Genomic DNA, 22,799 nt, shown 5'->3' with positions numbered 1-22,799 from the left:
TTTTACTGATACTCATCTACCCTCAAGGACAAGCAAATTAATGTGTGTTCATACTTATCAGGTTCAAATCAATGGTTTTGGTTTTTTATTGAGATACAAGTTTTACGACACTAGGTTTTATATGTGCAGTTTTTCACATCAGCAACCATATATCACCTCACGCCTACCACCTAGTGTTCATTAGTACCCACCACTAGCCAATCGACCTGACTACTCTCTCACCCCTTTTCTCCCTCTGGTAATCACCACTCTGTGATCAGACTAAACGTTTGTTTTATGTTTTGCTTTTTTTCTTTGTATTCCATATATCAGTGAAATCATCTTTCTTTCTCCTGATTTATTTTACTTAGCATCATCCCCTCCAGGTCCATCCATTTTGTCACAGATGGCAGGAGATTTCAACCATTTTATTGCTGAGTATCCTATTGTGTATATAGCCCACATTTTCTTTTTTTTTTTTTTTTTTTTTAGGCATGTTTATTTATTTGTTTATTTGTTTGTTTGTTTATACATGCACTGGGTACAGTCAGAAGCGCGGGAGGGTGAGAGAATTCACCAGAGCCAGAGCGGGGAGCAGAGCAGGCAGAAGGACCGAAGTACACTGCTGAGGGGAGCAGCGGGCGGCAGGAGAGGTCTGCGCGCCATGTGGGACCCTCCTCCGGTGGCCGAGGAGCAGCCGGGGATCGAACCGGCGCCACAGAGGCCGCGGGCAGCTTCGCAACCCAGCGCTCAACCGCTGCGCCACTGGGGAGGCCCCACATTTTCTTTTTTTAAAGATTTATTTTTATTTATGCATACAAGAGATGGGGTGTAAGCCAGAGACAGAGTGGGGAACAGAACAGGTGAATCTACCGAAATACAGTAGATCCACCTAAGGAAAGCTAAGGGGAGCAGTGGGCGAGACAGGAGAGGTCTGCTGCACCCTGTGTGGGTCAACTCTCTGGCTAGAGGTCGAACTCAGGCTGTGGAACTCAGGCCACAGCCGTGATAGCGCTGAAACTTAACCCCTAGGCCACCAGGGAGGCCTTAGCCCACATTTTCTTTATCCACTCATCTCTCATTGGGCAGTTGGGTTATTTACATCTCTTGACTGAGTAGTGCTGCAGTGAACATAAGGGTGCATATGTCTTTTGAATTAGTGTTTTCATATTCTTCAGATGAATACCCAGAAGTGTGATTGATGGATCATTCTATTTTTAACTTTTTTGAGGAAACTCCATATTCTCCATAGTGCCTGCACCCATTTACATTCCCACCAACAGTGGATGAGACTTCCTTTTTCTCCACATTCTCACCAACATTTGTTTATTGACTTTTGGAGAATAGCCATTCTCATGAATGTGTGGTGATACCTTATTGTGATTTTAAATTCTTGTGCCTGTTGGCCATCTGTATATCTTTGGAGAAATGCCTATTTAGATTCTCTGCCCATATTTTAATTGGTTGGTATGCTTTGTGGTTGTTGAGTTACATGAGTTCTTCATCAAATAAATATTTATGGCAAAATGATATCTGATTAGGTGTAAACTATTGTTTATCTGGTATCTGCATGTCTGTGTGGCTCTGGGGGAGCCAGTGAAACCCAAACCCAGCCAGGGACACACTCCTCCCTATGCCTGCAGGGTCCTTGTGAACAAAACCATTATCAGCCAAGACAAGCACATCCTCACCCATCAGCAACCCTCATGACGACCCACTAGATGTGGGCACCTTTATTGTCTCCACTGAACAGGTGAGGACACTAAGGTATAGGGATGTAGTTACTTTCCTCAGGTCCACTATCTAGTAGGGGACCAGGACTTGGTCCAGGCCATCAGCAAAAAGCCCCCCACATGTGGCCTCTTCCTCTTAACTGCAATGCCCAAGTACAGGGTCGTGAGTGTGCCCGCGAGGTTGTGGAAACTTACCCCTAGGTAGACCACTGACCCCTAAGGTCCAGGATTGAAAAAGATCAGTTTAATGACCAGAAGGTGTGGACAGTGAAGAGAGGAGTCTGGAGTAGGCGGTGCATAGAGACCCTTGAAATCCTGTTCTAAAAATTGTTGATGCTTCAGTGGAGGGAGAGCTATGGTGATTGCACCCGAGGGGGCATGGCCTATACTGTCAAAACACTGGCAAGTATATGGAACAAGGGTACTTCAATAACAATAAATAAATAAAAATTAAAAAGATACAAATTGGTGCCTCATTGATGGTGTCAAGGGATGCCATTCCCACCCACTGACTGTTTCAAGTTCCCCCAAAGTTCTTCTCTCTTTCCTTTCAGAGTTCTGGGAAGCATTTCTTGAGTTTGACAAGGACCAAGATGGGTTCATCTCGTGTAAGGATCTGGAGAATCTCATGAGGACAATGGGTTATTACATGCCCACAGAAATAGAACTGACTGAGCTGGGCCAGCAAATCTGCATGAACTGTGAGACCCAAGGTTGAGAGAGGGTGGGAGGATGACTGGAGTTAGGAGAGGACGAAGGGTGGAACTAGGAGAGCTGTGGAGGGTGCATAGTAGATTGGAGACAGGAAGGGAAGCGTACGAGGGTCTAGAAGTTTGAAAGGAAGCAGTTCAGACTCTACTTTGGGAGGCAGCACTTAAAAGGATGAGAGGCATCTGGGTTCAAATCCCAGTTCAGTTACTTACTATTTGTGGTGATTTTGAGAAATACAATGAACCCTCTTTTGAATCTTTTCCAATCTTTTGAGTAAAGATGCTATGTCTCCTTAGCTCATGGGTTTTTAGGAAGGATGGTATGGATTGTGGAAGGAAGGGATAAAGGTATTGATGCAGGTAAAAGCTTATCCAGTGGTAAATGCTTATTAAGCGTAGGTTATCAGTGTTCCCACAGAGATGCATCAGTGGAGCACAAGATAGGACCTGCCTCTGACATTAGAAACAAACTTGTATTTGGAGGTAGCAATGATGAATGTCATCATAGAGGGGATGGCCTTTTAGATGGTGACCAGAACTGATTTTGAGTGTGCAGCTGGGTTCAATTATCTTTGTTTACTGAGTAAACAGGTTGAATTCAAGATAGGATGCATGATAGGATGCATATATGAAAGATTTGGTGTTCATTCCACTCATAATCTCCAATCTACAGATGAGGGAACAGAGAACTAAGCCAATTAAGAAACTGGTCACATGGACAGTTCTTTCCACTCTACTGCACCCTGCCCACTCTTGTTCAGATTAGAGGGACAGGAGTGTTCCCAGACAATCGAAAGATAAAGCTCTTGGGAGGCAGAAGGATTGGAGCAGATCTATTTCTTAACAAACTTGAAAGGCAAAATGGAAGCTATGGGAGGTTGCAGGCTATGGGATCTCACTAAATCTGTCTCTTCTGTCCTCAGTGGGTGGCTGTGTAGATGTTGGTGACTTCGTGGCGCTGATGGCCCCTAGGTTGCTTACAGAGACAGCTGGGATGATCGGCATCAAAGAGATATGAGATGCATTCAAGGAAGTGAGTTCAGAGTTTCATAAAATTGAAAGTGATTGAGGACATCCTGAAGGTCTATGTTTAGTCATTAACTGTGGACAGAACCCACTAAGGCCAATTGTTTTTTCCTAATGATGGTAGATTATTGGGATAAGAAAACAACATATTCCAGCCACTTGCAATGGACAGGGTGCTCTATATCTTTCATCCAATATAATCCTCACACACAACATTAGCAATAATGAGTCTTTTTTCCCTATCATACATGGGAGGAAAGTGAAATTATAAATTTTCTCCAAGATCCCACTATCTCCCAAACACGTTAGAGCCTCTAGCCTTTGTAACTGTAACAGGAAAAAGGAACAAGAGCACTCTCAAGAAAAAGAGCAATCTCAAAGAGGGAATTCAAAGAGCTAATCTGGTTTAACCCACATATAGAAGAAGCACTTCAAACACAAGATGCAGGGAGGATAAGAGGCTTGCTGAGATTCACTGACATGCCCTGAGAAAATGCTTTCTTCATTCAGAGCACCTTCAAGAACATGAGGCTAGAATTCAAGGACATGAGGCAGGAAAAAATAATAGTGTGGTGTTTGGACACAAAGGCCTGGGTGCCAGGCAAACGGGGGTTCAAACCCCTGGATATCGATGCCCATTTGTGTTGCCTCCCTGTTTCATCAAATGATCTAAAGCTGCCTTGACCAGTTCCTCGAACAGGAAACACTGTGTCTCAAACCTGGGCCCACAGCACTGCTGAACCCTATACAGGTGGCGAGTGTGAGACTGTGGACCCAAATTTTTCATTGTATCTCACCTTGTTTTGTTTCAGTTAAATTACTTCATTTCCAGTTGTTATAGGACAGGAACAGGGGTAGCCCAAGCCCCGCAAACCTGCCTATTCTAAATGGGTTCTGCCATCCGCAGCATCAACACAAAACATAGGAGACTTTAATGAAAAGGAACTTTAATAAAACTAGGAAACAATACAGGTAAGGCAAAGAATCTAGTTTCTAAATCAAGCACCCAAAGTTACCCATCCCCTCGTGGGTAAAAGTCCATCCAAATGGGATTGGCCCAGAGCAAGGCCCCAAGGCCTGCCACAAGTCTAAAGCATCTTCCAGTGGGGACCCACAGAAAAGGGTCACAAACAACTAGACAAGTCCGGAAGGAAAAGAGCAAAATCAACATCAAGATAAAAGCTGCCATTGTCACCTCCCCATGGGTCTCACCCACATCTATGTCACCCAGTCTACGACCAAAAGACAAGCGCAGTTTCTTCACGTGTCTCTAGGCTCCATGTGCCTCCTCCAGGTCTCCTGGCTCCATTCTGCTTCCTACCTCAGTCTCTTCTTCAGCTTCTCCTCTTCTGCTCAGCTCCACCCTCCCTTGGGTGGGGCAGGGAACCTCCCCCTTTCCTGAGGACCACCCTGTTACACAGTGACAGTCAACTGAATATAAATCCGGTTCCTTTCTGTTTATAAACACATACTTGAATCCCATTACTGGAGAGCTTCCAATTGGAGCAACTTGGATATGTCAATCATACTCATTTTTTAAAACCTAAATAGGCATCAAATACTTCTGATACAATTTAGTGCCTGCATTAAGAAGGTCTGCAGATGTAAAATACACCTGGATGAAGACTTAGCACACTTTGCTCAAGCAGCCTTGTTTGACAGCATGTTAACTAGCTCTGCTAAGCACATGCAAAGGACTTCCCAAGGTCATGGCCTGTGTTTTATGGAATCCAGTGTGCATAAAAAGAATGCATCACAGCTCATTTATAAGTTTTAAATCTATTATGTGCCCAAAATGGTAACATATGGAAAATATTGACTTTAATAGAATTGACAATTAAAATTTTATTTCAATTGTTCCTTTTAAATTATTTTTAACATGGCTGCTAGAAAATTTTAAATTAGCCACAAGGTAGCATTGTATTTCTCTGGGACCATGCTGTGCTAGAGACTCATATTCCAGACTGAGGAGCAGGTGAAAATGCTGGAAGGTGTATTTGCAGGAGAGCAAGGAGCCTGGGGTGCTTGAAGTGGAGAGACTGGGATGCTTGAGTTGGAAAGAGTGTGACAGGAAAAGGCATGGTTGGTTGACACTAGTATCCAGAGGCATGATCTAAAGATATGGAGATGGAGCCCAACAGACCCCAAAGGTAAAGATATGGAAATTGAGCCTATTGTAGATTCGGTCCCTTTCAAACTCTACATAGTTATCCAAAATTAGCAACCAATTTGACAACTCACAAGGAGTGACCCCTCCCAAACAGAAGAAGACTATATCAGTTCAGTCTCTGCACAGGCTGGGGGCAGCACTCCCACTGCCCACCTGTGACTATCCAGGTGGCTCTTTTCACCAATTCTCTCCCTCTACTGGGCAGCAGCCTTCCTGCCTGACTATGACCTGTCAAGGCCACCTGCCTGCAACCATGCAGGCCTCTCTTAGCAAACCTGTCCCTTCTGGGATAGCTCTTCCTGCCTGCTTGTGTCTATGCAAGTGTTTTTAACTGTTTTATCCCTTCCATAATAAACCTACCCTTTAAATATTAAAAAAGAAAAAAAAATTCATGCTTTTTAAAAAAATATTACAGTCGCATGAAATAAATGAGGTCTCAGTGTTGCCAAGTACAAGGCCCAATCATGTAGGAGTCTGCATTCAGTGTTAGGATTTTATTCTGAGTGGGGCAGGAAGCTACTGATGGGTTTGCAGCTGAGGAGTGACAAGATCTGACTTATGTTTGAAATGGATGTAAATATGAAGTCCTGACGTGTGAAGAACAGACTAGAGCAAGGTCATGGTGGGAGCCAGATTGAGTAGGAGGCAAGCAATGATGGTGCCTCAGCATAGCTCAAGAAGAGTATTTGGCTCCCAGACAAAGTTTTAGAGATAAAACATGCTCGGCTTTCTAGTAGATTGGTTAATCATGTGCAGTGTAAGGATTTGGAGGTAGTTCATTAATACAACAAATATTTAAGCCCACAAGTAGAAGGTACTCTTTGGGCCACTGAGTCCAGAACAGTGAACCAGACCATCCAAATCATCTGCCCTTGCAGAAATGACATCCCAGCAGAGGGTGAGCAAAAGTTCTTAACTTAGTTTTTGACTCACGGTGAGCGTCCATGAACATCGCTATTATTATTAATATTGCCATTGTCGTCATCATTGTTGTTATTTATTCCACCCCCTTCTGCTCCTATTCAGTTCGACACCAATGAAGACGGAGAGATCACCATGAGGGCGCTGCAACAAGCCATGCACAGTCTTCTGGAAGAGAAGCTCACCCCCTAGGAGATCTCCGAGGTTGTCCAGGAAGCTGATGTGAATGGAGATGGCACCGTCAAGTTTGAAGGTGGGGACAGCGGCTGTGGGAATCCACTTCCACTCCCCATGTGATTTGTAAGTTGGTCATTCCCTCACTTTGAGGTGATAGTGGTGGCAGGGGAGTGAGGGACCTTCTCAAAATCATCTCTGCTCTGTAATTCCCAACAAGGAAAGTTAGTCCATGTCAATTGCATGATTGCCACCTAATAACTTTTTGCTGGGTGCCAGCTTACCTGCTGGATGTAGCCAGGCCCAGGTGTCCAGTGGACATCAGTGGAGATCTGGAAGAAGAATGAGAGATTTTTAAGAAGGATCCTCAGGCCACCCTAAGGCAAAGGAAGGACAGGTTGACCTCAAAACTTGGATGAAGCCAGTAAGTTCATCTGATTTTAAGTCACAGCTAAGTCAGACACCATCTGTGTCCATCCCAGGGTCCACTATTCACTACCCAAGTAGCCTCAGGGTTATCAGTTCACCTCACTGACCTCTGTTTGCTTCTCTATAAAATGATATTTACCTGCTCCAGAACTGGTTGAAAAGATGAAGTAAGAGGGCCTCCCTGGTGGCGCAAGGGGTTAAGAGACAACCTATGAAGATAACCATAGCCACTGCAGCACAAGTCCAATCCCCGGCCAGGGAGCTGACCCACATGGCGCAGCAGACCTCTCCTGTCTCCCCGCTGCTCCCCTCTGCTGTGTATTTCAGTAGATCTACCTGTTCTGTTCCCCACTCTGTCTCAGTGAATCCTCTCCCCCCACACACACACACACCTCTGGCCTGTAACCCTGTTCTTGTATGCATAAATAAATAAATCTTAAAAAAAAAGAAAAGAAAAGAAAAGATGAAGTGAGATACAGTGACTATTTAACACATAGTGTGTCCTGTGGGACACCTTAACTAAGGGTTAAGGTTTTAACCCTTAAAACCCCTGTGATATAAGGAACAATCCCAGAACCCCCAGGGGGGAGAAGGGACCAAGTCATTTTCCAAAGATCATGTGTGGTTCCCAACATAAGGTCTTGAAAAGAGAATGCTGACAGATGCCTCACCAGGGACTTTTCTTGGCAGAGTTTGTGAAAATGATGTCGTGCTTATTTTCTTGAAGTCCCAGTCACACTCCACCTGGTCAGCACAAATTGGCCACTTTGGAGGACCAGATCCCCACAGCGGAGGGTGGGAGGATGTGTGGGACCTGCCCTTGCAGCAGTGTGGATGGAGGTTAGCAGTGTGGATGAGAGTGTTGCCGGGTTGGGGGATGGACAGGGGCCAGGAGAGTCCAGCTCTAGAACTAGATTAAGAAGGAAGACTAGATGGACATCTGAACAGTACCTGGGTCCAGTGGCTGCTCCAAAAATTCCAAGGTTATCTTTGATTAGCCTTAAATCCCTAAGACCTGCCAGATTCTCTCCTCCAGCTTCCTCCCGGGTTAGAATAGGCTTTTCTCCTGTCAGACTGTCAAAAAGTTCAACATCCCCTCCCTGCTTCAGCTCCTTCAAATTCCCTCGGTATGGAGGAGGCCTATCAATCACACGGCAGCAGCGGGGCTTCTCACTCAGCTGGCTTAGAGATGGTTCATCAAATAAGCCTACTCTCCCCTTTTCTGGATTTCCTGGAAGTGCAGTGTATTTCCCTCCCTCTGACATTCTACTTCCTTCTCTCTGAGTCAGACATGCAGGTCATGGAATTAAATCACAAAGCTGGATTATCTAGATTTAGGGTGAGGTGATCACTGGAGAATTAATCCCTTGCAGAAAGGCCAGGATCCTCCCAATCCTCAGCTCCACCAGGTGGCCAGGAAGCCGTCCCTGGACTTCATGCCTGTCTGTCCTGGGCTGCTCAGGGAGGTCACCCCTGTTAGCTAGGAGTCCACTCCACCCCTCTATGGTGACAATGAAGCCAGAAGGATCTCTTCCACCTTCCTCACCTCTGCCTGCCAGCTGCACTCTCAGGTTCCTCCCAGAAATGCCCTCAGAATAAAGGATTCATTTCACACCTTCCTCCAAGTTTTTCCTCCCTTGGGGAATATGAAGTCAGTGTATTGAATGGATGATTGGTCCAGTAGCCTCATGGTCTATCATTTTGATGGACAGCAGTAGGAGACAGAATAAAATATTTCCTAATGCCAACCATGGCCACTCTCAGTCAGTTTGCAAATGGTCCTAAGACCATGTTCTTTGTAAGCTTCATACCTTTCATTCATTCTTCCCTTCTTCATCTCCCATCTCTCCCTCCTTCCACACTTCATTTACTCAATAGCACTATATGAAGAGCTTGCTGGGTGAAGGCAATTTTCCAAGCAAGGGCTATAGCAGTGAATAAAATATAATAGACAAAACCCCAGGGAAAGAAGGAAGAAAGAGGATAAGGCAAGAAGGGTAGAGAAAGGAAAGGGAAGGAGGAGACAGGGAATAACTACATAAAACTGTATCTGGGCTCACAAGAAGTAGATTCTATAATCCATTATTTTTTTAAAGATTTATTTATTGATGCATACAAGAGCTGGGGTATAGGCCAGAAGTGTGGGGGAGGTGAGCGGATTCACCAGAGACAGAATGGGGAACAGAACAGGCAAACTGACCAAAGTAACTGCTGAAGGGAGCAGCAGGAGAGTCAGGAGAGGTCTGCTGCGCCATGTGGGTTGCTCCCTGGTGTGCTGCAGATGCTGTGGATTGCTTCGTACTGTGGTGCTTAACCCCTTGCGCCACCAGGGAGGCCCCTATAATTCATTATTGTTGTCTGCCACGAACATGGGGCAGGGATAAGTGGTATTGTAGTGGATGTTCTACCCTACATTATATATCAACTTATTAATGATTTAATAAGTACCTATCATTGTTCACCCAAATCTTGGATTTCCCAGAAAGAGAGCAGGCTGCAAAAACATTTCCCAGGGTTTCTGGGCTGAGAGTCCTGTCTCCCTGCCATGAGACACCAGCTCAGTCACCAGTGTTCCCCTCACCACACATTCAGAAAGCTCTCATTCTAGGATGAGGAAAAGAGAGCTGCCAACTTAATTTCGGTCACCGTTATTGGTGGTGATGCCACATTTTCCCTCTGTTCTCCTCAAAGGATGAAATGATTAGGCAAGATAATAGACAGAGTGTTTCTAGAAGTGACTATTTGAAAGGGGCAATGAAAAGGGTGAAGCAGGTTCCTGGTTCCATCGGTCTGTCTTCCTCTGAAGATGTTTCTCCTCCCCTTGAAAATCTTGAAAATAGAATCAAAATTCAACATTCAGGTAATGGGTGTGCACTGACTCAAGGGGCAATGTCAGTTGTCAGTAAAAGTGGCTAGACGTTTAGCAGTGAGCCTAAGGTAGCAAATACGGATGTTGATTTTTAAGGCTGAGACCTAGGCAATGCTGTTCTACCCTGCATTATATAACACTTCAATGTTATTGTTTTCCTTATGATTTCATGTTGATTTTCAAGACTCAAGGAAGAGGAAGCAGCTGAATTGAGGGTAGTTACACACCCTCTGCCCCTCACTTGTCTCATTGGAGCTAGAAAGTCCATACTCTGACCAATGCCCCAACTTCACCTCTTGTGATAAGTTTGAGGGAGAGGTACCTGCAAGAAGACAGCTTTTCTCTGTTGGGTAGAAGATGCAGGCTGGGCACTGAAAATGCTTTCAGTCCTGCCCATGGACTAGGGAGCTCTAGGTATTTCTAATATCCACCCTGAGATGGTCCCCAGAGTCCCAAACCCACTTCTTTGCCTCTCCTCTGTTCAGGGAAGATAATTTTCATGGCCAAGTCTAATTTCAGGAAGAATCCCTAATTTTGCTGTCATGTATACATAAACTGCATGTGTATGGTGAAAGGCTAACCACACTAGTTTCCCTTCCTGAGGGGAAGGGGTGGTGGAGTTTTGGGCACACGTTTGATGAAATGGCTTCACCTTACTTTTAAAGTTTAGAAATTAAAGAGTGATTGGGCCAGTTGACCCACGGAGGACATGTAGAAAGAATCCCTATAGCCTTTAGACCACTGAAGCCAGAAGGGAAAGTTAGAAAAAAGAGGGGTGAAGTTGGTTCTGCAAATATATTTGATGGCTTATAGGCTGAGATGGGGGAGGGCACCCAAGCAGTCAGGCAAGGAAGTAAACCCTGTCTTTTACTTAACTGCTCGGTGGTGGGGGTGATGCTTGTAACACGTGGCTCCATGATTACAGGGGTCCAGGGCAGCCTGGATTATCCCCCTTAGGGATTATCTTCTCATCTCGTATTCTTATTGAAGAAAGTCTACTTTCCTAATCTTTCACCCCCTAAAATCTCTCAGATCTAAAACTTGGAATGATACCTTTCTGGGCCTGAAAAAGTGTGCCCACCTCCTTCCCCTGTTCTTTTGCTTCACATAGGCACCCCAGTTTCTTCTAGTCTTCCAATTTCTATTTTGGGAGCCTCAGTCCCCTTACCTGCCCTTGTCCCCACCCTTCCTACCCCAACCCCCAAGACATACATGTAGGTGCTGGGGAATTCATTTCGTCTTTGGGAAATGGAGCTTGTCTTGCTCATCAGCCCTGCACACCCAAGGGTGCTCCCTGCTCTCACCTACCTTTGCATCAGCAATACACCCAGGTGTGGTCCCGGTCATAGTCATAAGAGGTTGCACACCATAAAAAGTCCTCGTTTAATCCTTTGTTAGTGCAGTTAAAATAATTCTTGTTTTTATAGTTGAACGGGAAGTGGCAGGGAAAGCCTGGCACCAAGGAGGAAACTCCTAGGGAGAAGAAGAGAGGATGATTGGTGATAGGCAAGCCTCCACCCTCTCCTAGGGAATGGAGTGGGCACCAACTATGGGGGTCAGAGGGCAAGGCCCATGGCCTGCGAGGGCCTCCTGATTCACAGATCCCAAATTTGCCAGCTTGCCTACTCACTAAGATTTCTTTGCAACCCCCAAATCAAAGCACGGGGTACTTCTGCTGTCATTTGTGGACACACAGAGCGGTGAGAAGTTTGTCACCCACATTCCTCGTGAAATTCCCACTGGGCGAAGTCCTGCCTTTTCTTTCAGCCCCCATTCTGTTCCCTCCTAGGTAGCCTAGGAAGCCCCTTCTTTGCCCCAAGCAGAGCGCTGGGGGAGGAGTGGGGACTGTCCTAAGCACAGCAATACTGCGATGCGCTGCACAGAGAAAATTCTTATGAGTTGAGCTTTGTTCAGGCATAAATTACAGTGCTGTTGGCAGTGAACTCAATGGGAATACTGTACATCATATCAGGTATTTTTGAACAGAAACACACATGAAACCAGGTTATATGTTTTTGACCCACTGAGAAAATGTGCCCAAAGACTTCACGGGCACCCAGTTTCCCCAAGAAACCGTGGCACGATGGATCCACCACGGATTCAGAACCCAATAAACTTCAATAACCCAATCCTAGCTCACGAATCCCCAGGCTCATGCAAGACCCAAATGGAGAGTTGGGAGACTTAAAAGAGAGAGCCTGTCCCAGGACTCAGGCCACCCAAACCAGGATCTGCTGACAGGAATGGTAAAGAGGAAGGGTTGTGCTTTCATTTGTGAGTGGCAGCTTCCCTGACTCCCTGACTCCCACCCCATCCAATCTACATCTGCTTATCCCAAACTCAAAATGGGATCCAAAGGTGACCTGTTAAGAAGTGTTGGCTAACAGGTCAAGATGATTCTATAGCCACCTATTTTGCAAAGGGCCAGATAATAAATATTTCCAGACTTGAGTATCATGGCGTCTTTGCTACAACCGAAGGACTTTGCCTTTGTAGCCAGAAAGCAGCCACAGACTGTCCCTCCAGGAATGGGCATGACTGTATTCCAAGAAAACTTTCTATAGGGACCCTGAATATTTTAACCTATTTGAATATATGACTATTTAATATAGTATTCACTTGTCACAGAATATTCTTCTTGCATTTTTCCTCAACCACCCAACAAAGTAAGAACTATTTAGATATGGGGCTGAGTAGAAGAGCAGGGTCCAGATTACTGGTGTCAGCACAGAGACTCCATTTCCCATCCTTGTCCATGTTCTCTGTGGTTGGACACCAGAGCTTGTTGCTTTCATCCTCAATGCATTCTGAGATCACAGTTTCTGTAGATGGAGGGGAAGATGCAGGGCTTGCTGAAAGAATTCCCCCCATACTCTGAAAATGAAGGGGAAAGTTTACAAGTCAAGAAGGGACAATGAAAAAGAGCTTTCATTTATCATACACAAACCAAACATCGTGCTTTAGCTCGTGGAAGTCCATATAATAGTGATTACTCTCAGCATTGCCCTTGATCCATCTTACAGAGCACCCAAACCATCAACACCCACACAGCTTACTGTCTACACTCACAAGGCTTTACTGTCCCACAGTCTTTGTCAAACCAATTCTACTCATCTCTCCAGGAAATTCTTGACTAGGGAACATAAAACTTGCAAATGACTTTATCACTCCTCTCAGGAACTTCCTGAAAAACCATTTCAATCAACATCAGATCATTCAACTTTTCAGAAATGGTATTGAAAGACTGTTCTTTTTTTAATTTTTGGGTTTTTTTTTTTTAAAGATTCATTTGTTTATGCATACAAGAGCTGGGGTGCAGGCCAGAGAGATGAGAGGGGGGTGAGAAGGGGGTGAGAGGATTCACCAGAGACAGAGCGGGAAGAGAACAGGCAGACTGACTGAAATAGACTGCTGAGGGGAACAGCAGACAAGACAGGAGAGGTCTGCCTCGCCATGTGGGTTGCTCCCTGGCCAGCTGGGGATTGAAGTCATGCTGCCAAGGCTGAGGCGCGGATTGCTTCATTGTGTGGTGCTTTAACCCCTTGCGCCACCAGGGAGGCCCTGAAAGACTGTTCTTGAAGACTCTGAATCCTTCTCACAAATTTTTATAAGGGATTAAGATTTTTTGAGTGTTAAGGGAAGAACATAATTAGGATTTTATACAGGACTAAGTTTGCTTATGACTAGGTACCTCACCTACATTTCCATCTCTATGGGGGCAACAATGTTAAGTGGGAACACATTAAATCTCATCACCTAGGAGTATGACCTTGGGCAGGAGTTAATTTTACTTGGACTAGCCACTGGATGGGAGAAAAAATAACATCACAGGGCTTCATTGGAGAGGGCCAAAGAGATATTAGATATGGAGTTTCTGGAAGTCTTTATGAAGAGTTTGTATAGAGTTAGGATGAGAGGCTAGAGGCAGCCAACATTGGATGAATCTTGTTATTGTCCACGGTAGAAACAGAAATACTTGGAAACCAATATCACAATGATAGGCCATGGTTTTAGTTGTCAGGGTAACTAGTTTTTCATTAGCGTTAGGGTTGGGGGAACATGGCCTCAGGACACTCTTGTCTCTTGTGATGGTCATGGTGTACTTTGAAAAGACACTTGGTTCCTAAAGGATTTCTCCTAGTTGCTCTGCTTTGTACCCTGCCACCACCTTTTCATGAGGGTCCCTGTTATCCACCCGCCTCCCTTGTTCCGCTACTTCACCATTTGTTTCACAGTATTTCCACTGCTGCTTCTCATCAAAGCTGGAGGTGACTGAACACCAAAGCTTTCCCAAGAAGCTGCCATCTGTGATGCAGGTGCTGTAGGATTTTCCTCTATAGATGAAGGGGAAGATACATCGGGCATTATCTAGAGGGAAAGGAGTCCAAGGGTGATTTGATTTTCTTTACTCATTCATTTTCAATCACCAATCCATCCATCTGTCACTAAAGTACAGAACACTCATCTGGTTGGGATGAGACTTTATACATTCATTTCATCAAGCATTTAATGAAGAAAGTCTAGTCGATGTCCTTTCATCCTCAAAGCTTGTCAAATAGGATTCCAATCTCAGTGGTCATAGTTACAGGAACCCTTGATGGTCTGGCTGAAGGAGACTTAATTAAAAGCAAGTTGGTGCCTCCCTGATGGTGCAAGGGGTTAAGCATCAGGACTGTGAAGCTATCTGCAGCCTCTGCAGCATGAGTTCGATCCCTGGCCAGGGAGGTGACTTATATGGTGCAGCAAACCTCTCCTGACTCGCCCACTGCTCCCCTCAGCAGTGTATTTCAGTCAATCTGCCTGTTCTGCTCCCCACTCTGTTTCTGATGAATCCTATCACCCTCCGCACCTCTGGCCTGTACCCCAGCTCTTGTATGCATAAATAAATAAATCTTTCAAAAAATTAAAAAATAAAAGCAGGTTGTTGGACCGTTAGAGCAGGCATTGTGATCAACACTCGTATTCCATCTTTCTTTCTTTTTTTTGATTTATTTATTTATGCATACAAGAGCTGGGGTACAGGCCAGAGATGTGGGATATGAGAGTTTTCACCAGAGACAGAGTGGGGAACAGAACAGGCAGACCGACCGAAATACACTGCTGAGGGGAGCTGCGGGAGAGACAGTAGAGGTCTGCTTCGCTGTGTGGTTTCTTCCTTGCCAGATGGGGATCGAATTCATGCTGCTGAGGCTGCAGATTGCTTCATAGTGCGGTGCCTAACCCATTGCGCCACCAGGGAGGCCAGTATTCCATCTTTCAAAGTGTTTTTTCTACACACATATTCATGTGATCAGTTATCTGCACACTGTGATGATATTGCCCACATTCTCTCTCATAATCCACTTTAGCACACTACCCACCTTCTCATGCAATACTTCCACTCTCCATTGTAAATCACTTTGGTGGCACACCAAGGAAAGATGCTATAGGTTTTGGTGCAGGCAAAGTATGCAATCCCTCTGTAGACAAAGGGAAAGACACAGGCATCACTGTTGCCTAAAAGACAAAAGGGAAAACATGCAGGAATTAGTCTCAACAGGTGATCCAAGGATGAGCCTGGATTTGCTTCTTGTGGTGAAGCGAGGGCTGCCCAGCTCCACTATCATCCAACTTCCTAGTGATATACAAGGACTGAGGATATGTTGGGACCATGGGCATTTTGGGGAAGAGTTTCATAAACAATGATGGATACATGGTTCAACTACACCACTGCTTCTCAGTGTGGACCCTACTGACATCCTACATGATGCATATTAGTGGATCACAAGTCACGTAAGATAACGGAAAGTCACATGTGAAACAATTTTTTTTAAAGATTTTATTTATTTATTTGTACAAACACTGGGTACAGTCAGAAGTGCGGGAGGGTGAGAGAATTCACCAGAGTCAGAGTGGGGAGCAGAACAGGCAGACTGAGGAAGTGCACTGCTGAGGGGAGCAGCGGGTGGCAGGAGAGTTCTGCGCGCCATGTGGGACCTCGCCTGGTGGCCAGGGATGGAACTGGCAAACCAGCGCTCAACCGCTGCGCCACCGGGGAGGCCCACATGTGAAACAATTTTGAAGCACAATGTCCCTTTTTAACCCAAGAGAATTAGGAAGGACTCAGACTCAATACCTTACATAGATCATAGCTTTGAATAGAATTTAATAGTAAGCTTTTGTTTTCATAGTAGTTGTTTGTATTTGGATTTCCTATTTATGGCAAGTAGTAGTGATTTTATAGATAGTACAGTTGGTGTGAGCTGTTCTTTTATAATTTATTTATTATCAGTCATAAGGAAAGAGGGAAGGCTTCCGTTTACAGCAAAATGGCAGTGAGTTGGAGACGATTATGTGGAGTAAATCAGGTCAGGATGACACAGACAAATACTGGACATTTACATGACCGATGATTGAGCAAAGTAAGAAACTAACCAAAACAATGGACTGTGGTGTCGGCTATGGGAGCTTTGGTGGTGAGAGTGCAATGGTAGCATCACCAGGAGGGAACTCCTATACTACCAAAATATAAGCAAATATAAACCCAAGTAACCTCAATAAAAACTTCAAAGAAAAAAATTAGCGAATGTGAATAAAAGACATGAGGCATCTGAGGCTCAGAGGGTGAGGTATGGGAGAAATGGACAAGGGAGTATAAGGGATGAAGGTGGGGAAAAGCAAATAGATGTATGAAGCTGAAAAAAAGTGAGCACATTTAAAGAAAACTGTTGAGTAAATGATGGTGCTGGTGGCGGGCAGCCTGGGCAAATATTGAGACTGGATGAGTAAAATGTAGGAAACACAACTCCTGACCTTTTTATCCTTCTGTCTGAGGACAGGGACTTTACTTTTACATTATGGGTCCTGAGAACTGCAAATAGTGGCTTGCTCCTTGCAGATGCTTAAGAATTAACCAACAGAGGGCCTCCCTGGTGGTGCAAGGGGTTGAGCACTGCACTGTGAGGCAATCCGCAGCCTCTGCAGCACAAGTTCAATCCCCAGCCGGCCAGGGAGAGACCCACATGGCGCACGCAGCAGACCTCTCCTGTCTCGCCCCCTGCTCCCCTCAGCAGTGTATTTCAGTAGATCTGCCCGTTCTGTTCCCCACTCTGTCTCTGGTGAATCCTCTCACCAGAGGATTCCCCCTGCATCTCTGGCCTGTACCCCAGCTCTTGTATGCATAAATAAATAAATCTTAAAAAAAAAGAATTAACCAACAGAATAAAATAATGACATGTAAAAGAAAGTTCAACAGGTTTCTTTAATGAAGGACACATCAGACAAGTCAGCATGCAAGCAACAAGGGATTAGCAAGAGAGCTATAAAGTATATTGAGTTGCCTTGTTGTGTTGTTTTTTTTTTTTTTCTACTACTCAGTAGTGCTAGAAATGGATGTTCCCTGCATCATATGCTTAAGTAAGGCTGTTCTAGCCCAAATTCTTCTGATCATTGAGAAGGAGATGAAGACCCACAGATGATAAGGAATCATTTCAAATTTGTACCCTTTGTTGAGCAGAATAAGAACTTGGGGTTCCCATCTATTAGTCCAGGATCATGGCTCCCCTCCTCACTTACATCTTGCCATCTCCTCCATGTGTCTCCCCCTCTCCCACCCTCCCTCCATCAGAAATAGGAATATGGATTACCCTGAGTAAAATACTGGGATAGGTTATTTGGGTGTGTGTGTGTGCACGAGTATACATGTGTGCATGGGTGTTTGCTCTTGTTGCAAAAATGGTTGAAGCAAAAGTTCCATGAGCTCACTAGACCTCACTTTCTTTTCTTTCTGGGTTCAAACTGGAATCTCTGGCTCCACTTTGCTGCCTAAGTTGGGTGGAGCCATGTGACTGAATTACAGTCCATGTAATGTGGGTGGAAATGATGTTCACCATGAGCTGGTTCAAAAAACAAAGCACCAATCCTTCATGTTCCTTTCTTCCTCTGTCTGTCAACAAAATATAGACCAGTGGTTTTGAGTGAAGAAGAAGGGGCAATTTTGAATCCCCCAGTTCATAACTTTGACATTGGTCAACATTTAAAGACATTTTGAGATGTTAAAATTGGGAGAGGAACAAATTGAGGCTACTGAAGTCTACTGGGTAGAAGTAAAGGATGTAAATATACATCTTATAATGCATAGGACAGCCCTCCAGAACAAAGCCATTCAGCTCCATCAATAGTCAATGTCCTGGCAACAATGCAAAGGTTGAGAAACACTGACAAACAGAACCCTGAAGAGGCCATAGCGATGGTAGAGCTACACAAAAGAAAGGCCCTGTGTTGCTGAATCACAATAAAAAGGGCTTCCCACCAAATACCCATATTGAAGTGTTGCATGAGTTTGATGTGAGTATCAGTCACTGACATTTTGGAGTTGTTACAACAGTTATTCTGTTACTAATACAGGTGAACAAGAGACAGCAGTAACCCCAACCTTCTTCTGGACCAGATTCTTACTCTGTACAATCTGCCATAGGTGATGGTAGTAATGACAGATGGGTTGGGAGAGAGTGGAAAAGGTGGACCTCCATCTTTGAGCCTCACCAATGCATTGGATTGATGCAATTGGGATCCTCAAGTAATATTGCATTTTTTAGCTCTGGGTCTCAGACATTTTGGCCTTGGTTTTTTGTTTTTTTTTGTTTTTTTAAATAGAGGCATGTTTTATTTATTTATTTATTTGCTTGTTCGTTTGTTTTTGTTTATACATGCACTGGGCACAGTCAGAAGCGCGGGAGGGTGAGAGAATTCACCAGAGCCAGAGCGGGGAGCAGAGCAGGCAGAAGGACCGAAGTACACTGCTGAGGGGAGCAGCGGGCGGCAGGAGAGGTCTGCGCGCCATGTGGGACCCTCCTCCGGTGGCCGGTGAGCAGCCGGGAATCGAACCAGCGCTGCAGAGGCTTCAGGCAGCTCCGCAACCCAGCGCTCAACCGCTGCGCCACCAGGGAGGCCCCTGGCCTTGGTTTTTTAAAGCCTAAACTCATTAATAGCTGCAACATATCTGGAAGAATAGGATAACAGGAACATGATTACTACTCAACAAATATGAACTATTGTCATCATCATCATCGATGTTTTTTCTCAATTACAGACACCACTGAGTCTTTGGTATCCATAGGTGAGGAGGGGAGCATGAAGATACCCCCTGTACATAGAATTAAGGTTATTGTTGGGAGTTGTAAGGATCGATACATATTAGATACTATTAGCCATCTGAAAGGTAATGAGCAGATGGTCTAATCTTCTTAAGTGGGTTAAAATCCTCCATAATCTGGGCCCTGCTGACCTCTCTGTTCACACTCCTGATTAACATTTCCTTGACCCTATCCCATATTCTTTCATGTCTTTAGGATTTTTCTCATGCCCTTCATTCTGCCCTGAATGCCTTTCCTCTCTTCCTACCTTTACGTCTTACTAGTCATCCACTAAGACTTGGTTTAATCTGGGTTGATACTCTCCTTCACTCTTTGAATACTGTGAGCAGATATCTACAAATTTACCAACCAATTCTCAAAGCATATAATTATCTATTTGCAGATCTATAACATGGATTAGAAGAGGACATTATGTTAAGTGAAATAAATTTGTCATCATAAACACAAATACTGTATGATTCCACTTCTATAAGATACCTAGAGGACTCAGATCCATAGAGATAGAAAGTAGAATGGTGGGTGCCAGGAGATGGTGGGTGCTGAGAGTTGGTGGAGACAAGGAATGGGAATTGTTTAATGGAAACAGAGTTTTAATTTTGCAAACTGGAGAGTGCTGGAGATTGGCAACACAACAATGTAAATATACTTAACACCACTGAACTTTACACTTAAAAGTGGTTAAGATGGTAAATTTTATGTTCTGTATATTTAACCACAATTTTTTTTAAAAAAAGAGTATGAAGGGAGAACCTAGGTTGGGGTCTGAAGATTCAACCTATTGGAATCCTATAGCACCCTCTTTTTGAACGAACATATTTACATCTGCCCCCAGTGTGTGCTGAGCATTATGAAAGATGCTTTATCCATCATTTTATTTATTCTTCCAAATAGCCCCATGAAGCAAAATGCCCTTATTCCTCTTTGATAGGTTGAGAACGGACTTCAGAGAAGTGACATTGCTTGGCCAAGATCTGTCTGTCCTACACCATCTCCCCCTTACGTGGATCCAGAAATCTTCACTTTAGCCCCTTCATCTTTCCAGTGTCCGGATCCTCCCAGCATCTCCCACTGTACTCACTTCCACTCATCTCGGAGAAGTAGAGGAGTAAGGTTGTCCATCTCAACAGGTAACTGGACCACTGGTTCATTGCAGCTGGCCTCTTCTCTCTAGAGTGAAGGAAGATAACATTCGTGCTTCTCTTTCTCTCCTGACTTGCAGGTTTAATGTCATGCATGGCATTTCTCTTTCTATCCCCAGAGGGTAAGAGAGAATAACATAATCTTGTGGAAAAGAAAACATTTATACTGTCATTATGGAGAGGAAAGTGGTGGAAAGTGGTGGAAAGTGGAGATATAGCATTTACTGAGTATTTACTGCATTCCAGGCAGAAAGTTCTAGACACTCAGAGAGTTCGTGTGAGGTCATAGCAGTCAGAATAATAGCCACCGCCATTCTCCTCGTCCTCTCAACTTTGCTCTCCCTGTCTCCTTTCTCTTGTCCTACCTGTCACTGAATCTAGTTTGATCATCCATTCTGAATGATTCTTGAATTCATTCTTTTCTCTGTCTCTACTGTGACTTGTCAAAATCCGGTTTTTACCAACTGTCCCTTAAAGGTTATCAGGTTCCTCTCATTAATGTCCTGATGTCACTGATGTTCCATTCTCTCCTCATCCAGTCTACACCGCTGTGCACGGACTCTCCCAAGACGTGCTTTCGTGCATTCATTCAGGAACAAGTGTTTATTAGCAATTACAGTGTGTGGAGTGCAGGCCTAGGTGATGGCATACAGCAGCATGTGAAATCTGCATGTAAACTGCAAACCAGATGATGAGAAGGGTGAGGCCCACATGGGGGAAGCTCCTGTGGTGGAGGGGCTCATGTAGGAGAAGAAGTGGATGTGAAAAATGTTTGAGGTAGAAGAGCTACCTGGTTCAGGCAGCAAGTTGAATGTCTGGGACGATGAGTAAGGAGGAGTGAGGCCAGAGAGATGTTTGGTGAGGTGGATGTTTGAAAAGTCCTAAATGTAACTGTATACCACTGGAGGGCTAACAGTCATTTGCCACATAATGGCATTCACATCAATGACAGACCACGTACATATGAAAACAGTGGTCCCTATAGACCTGGGTGTGGAGCAGGTGCTACCACCCAGGTGTGTTTTATTATACTCTATGACATTCGAACAACACCACAATCGCCTAACGATGCATTTCTCAGAACAGATCCCATCATTAAGTGATGCATGATAATGGGGACAAATGACATTCATTCATTCAAAATTCTCCATCATGTTATAATAAAATCCAGTTCATTCCTCATCCCTGTCCCCTCCCTTGATCAACTCTAGCCTTCTTACCATTTCTTGCCTAAGTTGAACTTACTTGTACCTCAGGACCTTTGTACTTGTTCTTTTCTCCCCCTGGGATACTTCCCCCCAGCATCCCCTAGATATTTGCAGGGCTTTCCTCTTTGTGCCATAAAGGATTTTGTGCAGATCTGAGGAGTCGATCTGGAATGACATTCCAAAATGCTAATAAGTGTACTTGAATCAAGCCTTGGATATTAATAGAAAATATTTTGGGCATGATTGGAGACAATAATTGAGACTTAGTGGCCAGACACCCACCGCTGGAACATTCAGGTGAGGACCAAGTTATTCCTTAAGTGCTGGCATCTTCAAACACTTTGGATGACTTTTTGTCCAGGGCCAGGATGTAGGGGTGGAGGTGGGGTCAGATTATTGCTGATCTTAGGAGAGAAGGGTGCTGTAGCTCTGGAGTCAAGGCACAGTCAGTGATGGGTGCTGTTTTCCTAACATCCACCTGAAGATCTCATTATAAATACTTATAGATGCTATATAGCAGTTTGTAATTGTTAGGGGCCATACAAATTGGGAATCAATTACTAGTTATGGCGATGGGAGAGAGATAAATTTTGTCACTTCCTCTAAACACTTCAGCACTGCAGTTTCATGCCTATGTCACTGGCTTACCCAAACCCCCAATAGCTATACCTTCATTAATCTAACTATCTCAAACCTTCTTTTCTACCCAAGATTCAAATGCAAAAAATATTTTTTGCCTATATACTAAGATCTAGAGAGGTGAGATAATCTAATGCTTAAAAGCACATGTCCTGGGTTTGCAAGCTCTGCCTCTTACGACGTTTGCAGGCTTAAGAAAGTCACTCTGTGCTCTGGATTTCAGCTCTTCAATCTGTAAAATGGACACGATGATGGTGATAATAGGATGAAAATTGTTCCTGACTCAGAAAGTTAATATGAGGTCATGGTAGGCAGAATACTAGCCATTACCACCAAAATTCCATGTGCTAATCCCCAGAACTTGCAGATATGTCATATGACATGGCAGGGGATTTTGATGAAGTTAAGGATCTTGAGCTGGGAGGATAATCCTGGGTGACTGGATGACTTGTAGCAGGTCTCCTCTATTTTGCAGTAGAAATCATCCCTAGACTAAAAATTAGGAATTGGAAGGATTAAACTCTAACCACCCTCTTGCATGAAACCATCAACACAAAGATGCACCTGCCCCACGTGTTCATAGCAGCATTATTGACAATAGCTGGGACATGGAAGCAGCCTAAGTGTCCATCCATGGATGACTGCATCAAGATGTGGTATATCCACAC

General features: G+C 44.4%; 2 protein-coding genes across 2 annotated transcripts; one reads left to right on the top strand and one right to left on the bottom strand.

Moving 5' to 3' along the window:
* Window positions 1-2,090: 2,090 nt before the first annotated feature.
* On the top strand, window positions 2,091-7,867 carry CABP5 (calcium binding protein 5; the record flags this gene model as incomplete). The annotated part of the gene is given in 7 exon segments (XM_084256967.1): window positions 2,091-2,114; window positions 2,203-2,413; window positions 3,346-3,437; window positions 3,441-3,455; window positions 6,645-6,728; window positions 6,732-6,792; window positions 7,833-7,867. Coding segments are annotated over 7 exon segments (522 nt in total).
* A 3,459-nt stretch (window positions 7,868-11,326) lies between these two features.
* ELSPBP1 (epididymal sperm binding protein 1) lies at window positions 11,327-20,302 on the bottom strand (the record flags this gene model as incomplete). The annotated part of the gene is given in 7 exon segments (XM_084257543.1): window positions 11,327-11,484; window positions 12,729-12,829; window positions 12,831-12,885; window positions 14,233-14,379; window positions 15,372-15,376; window positions 15,378-15,507; window positions 20,224-20,302. Coding segments are annotated over 7 exon segments (666 nt in total). The 5' UTR covers window positions 20,294-20,302.
* Window positions 20,303-22,799: the final 2,497 nt, after the last annotated feature.

Source organism: Talpa europaea, assembly GCF_964194135.1.
Source record: "Talpa europaea genome assembly, chromosome: 16".
Taxonomy (NCBI): domain Eukaryota; kingdom Metazoa; phylum Chordata; class Mammalia; order Eulipotyphla; family Talpidae; genus Talpa; species Talpa europaea.
Note: the sequence above shows the minus strand (reverse complement) of the source record. Positions and strands in the feature narration are given on the sequence as shown.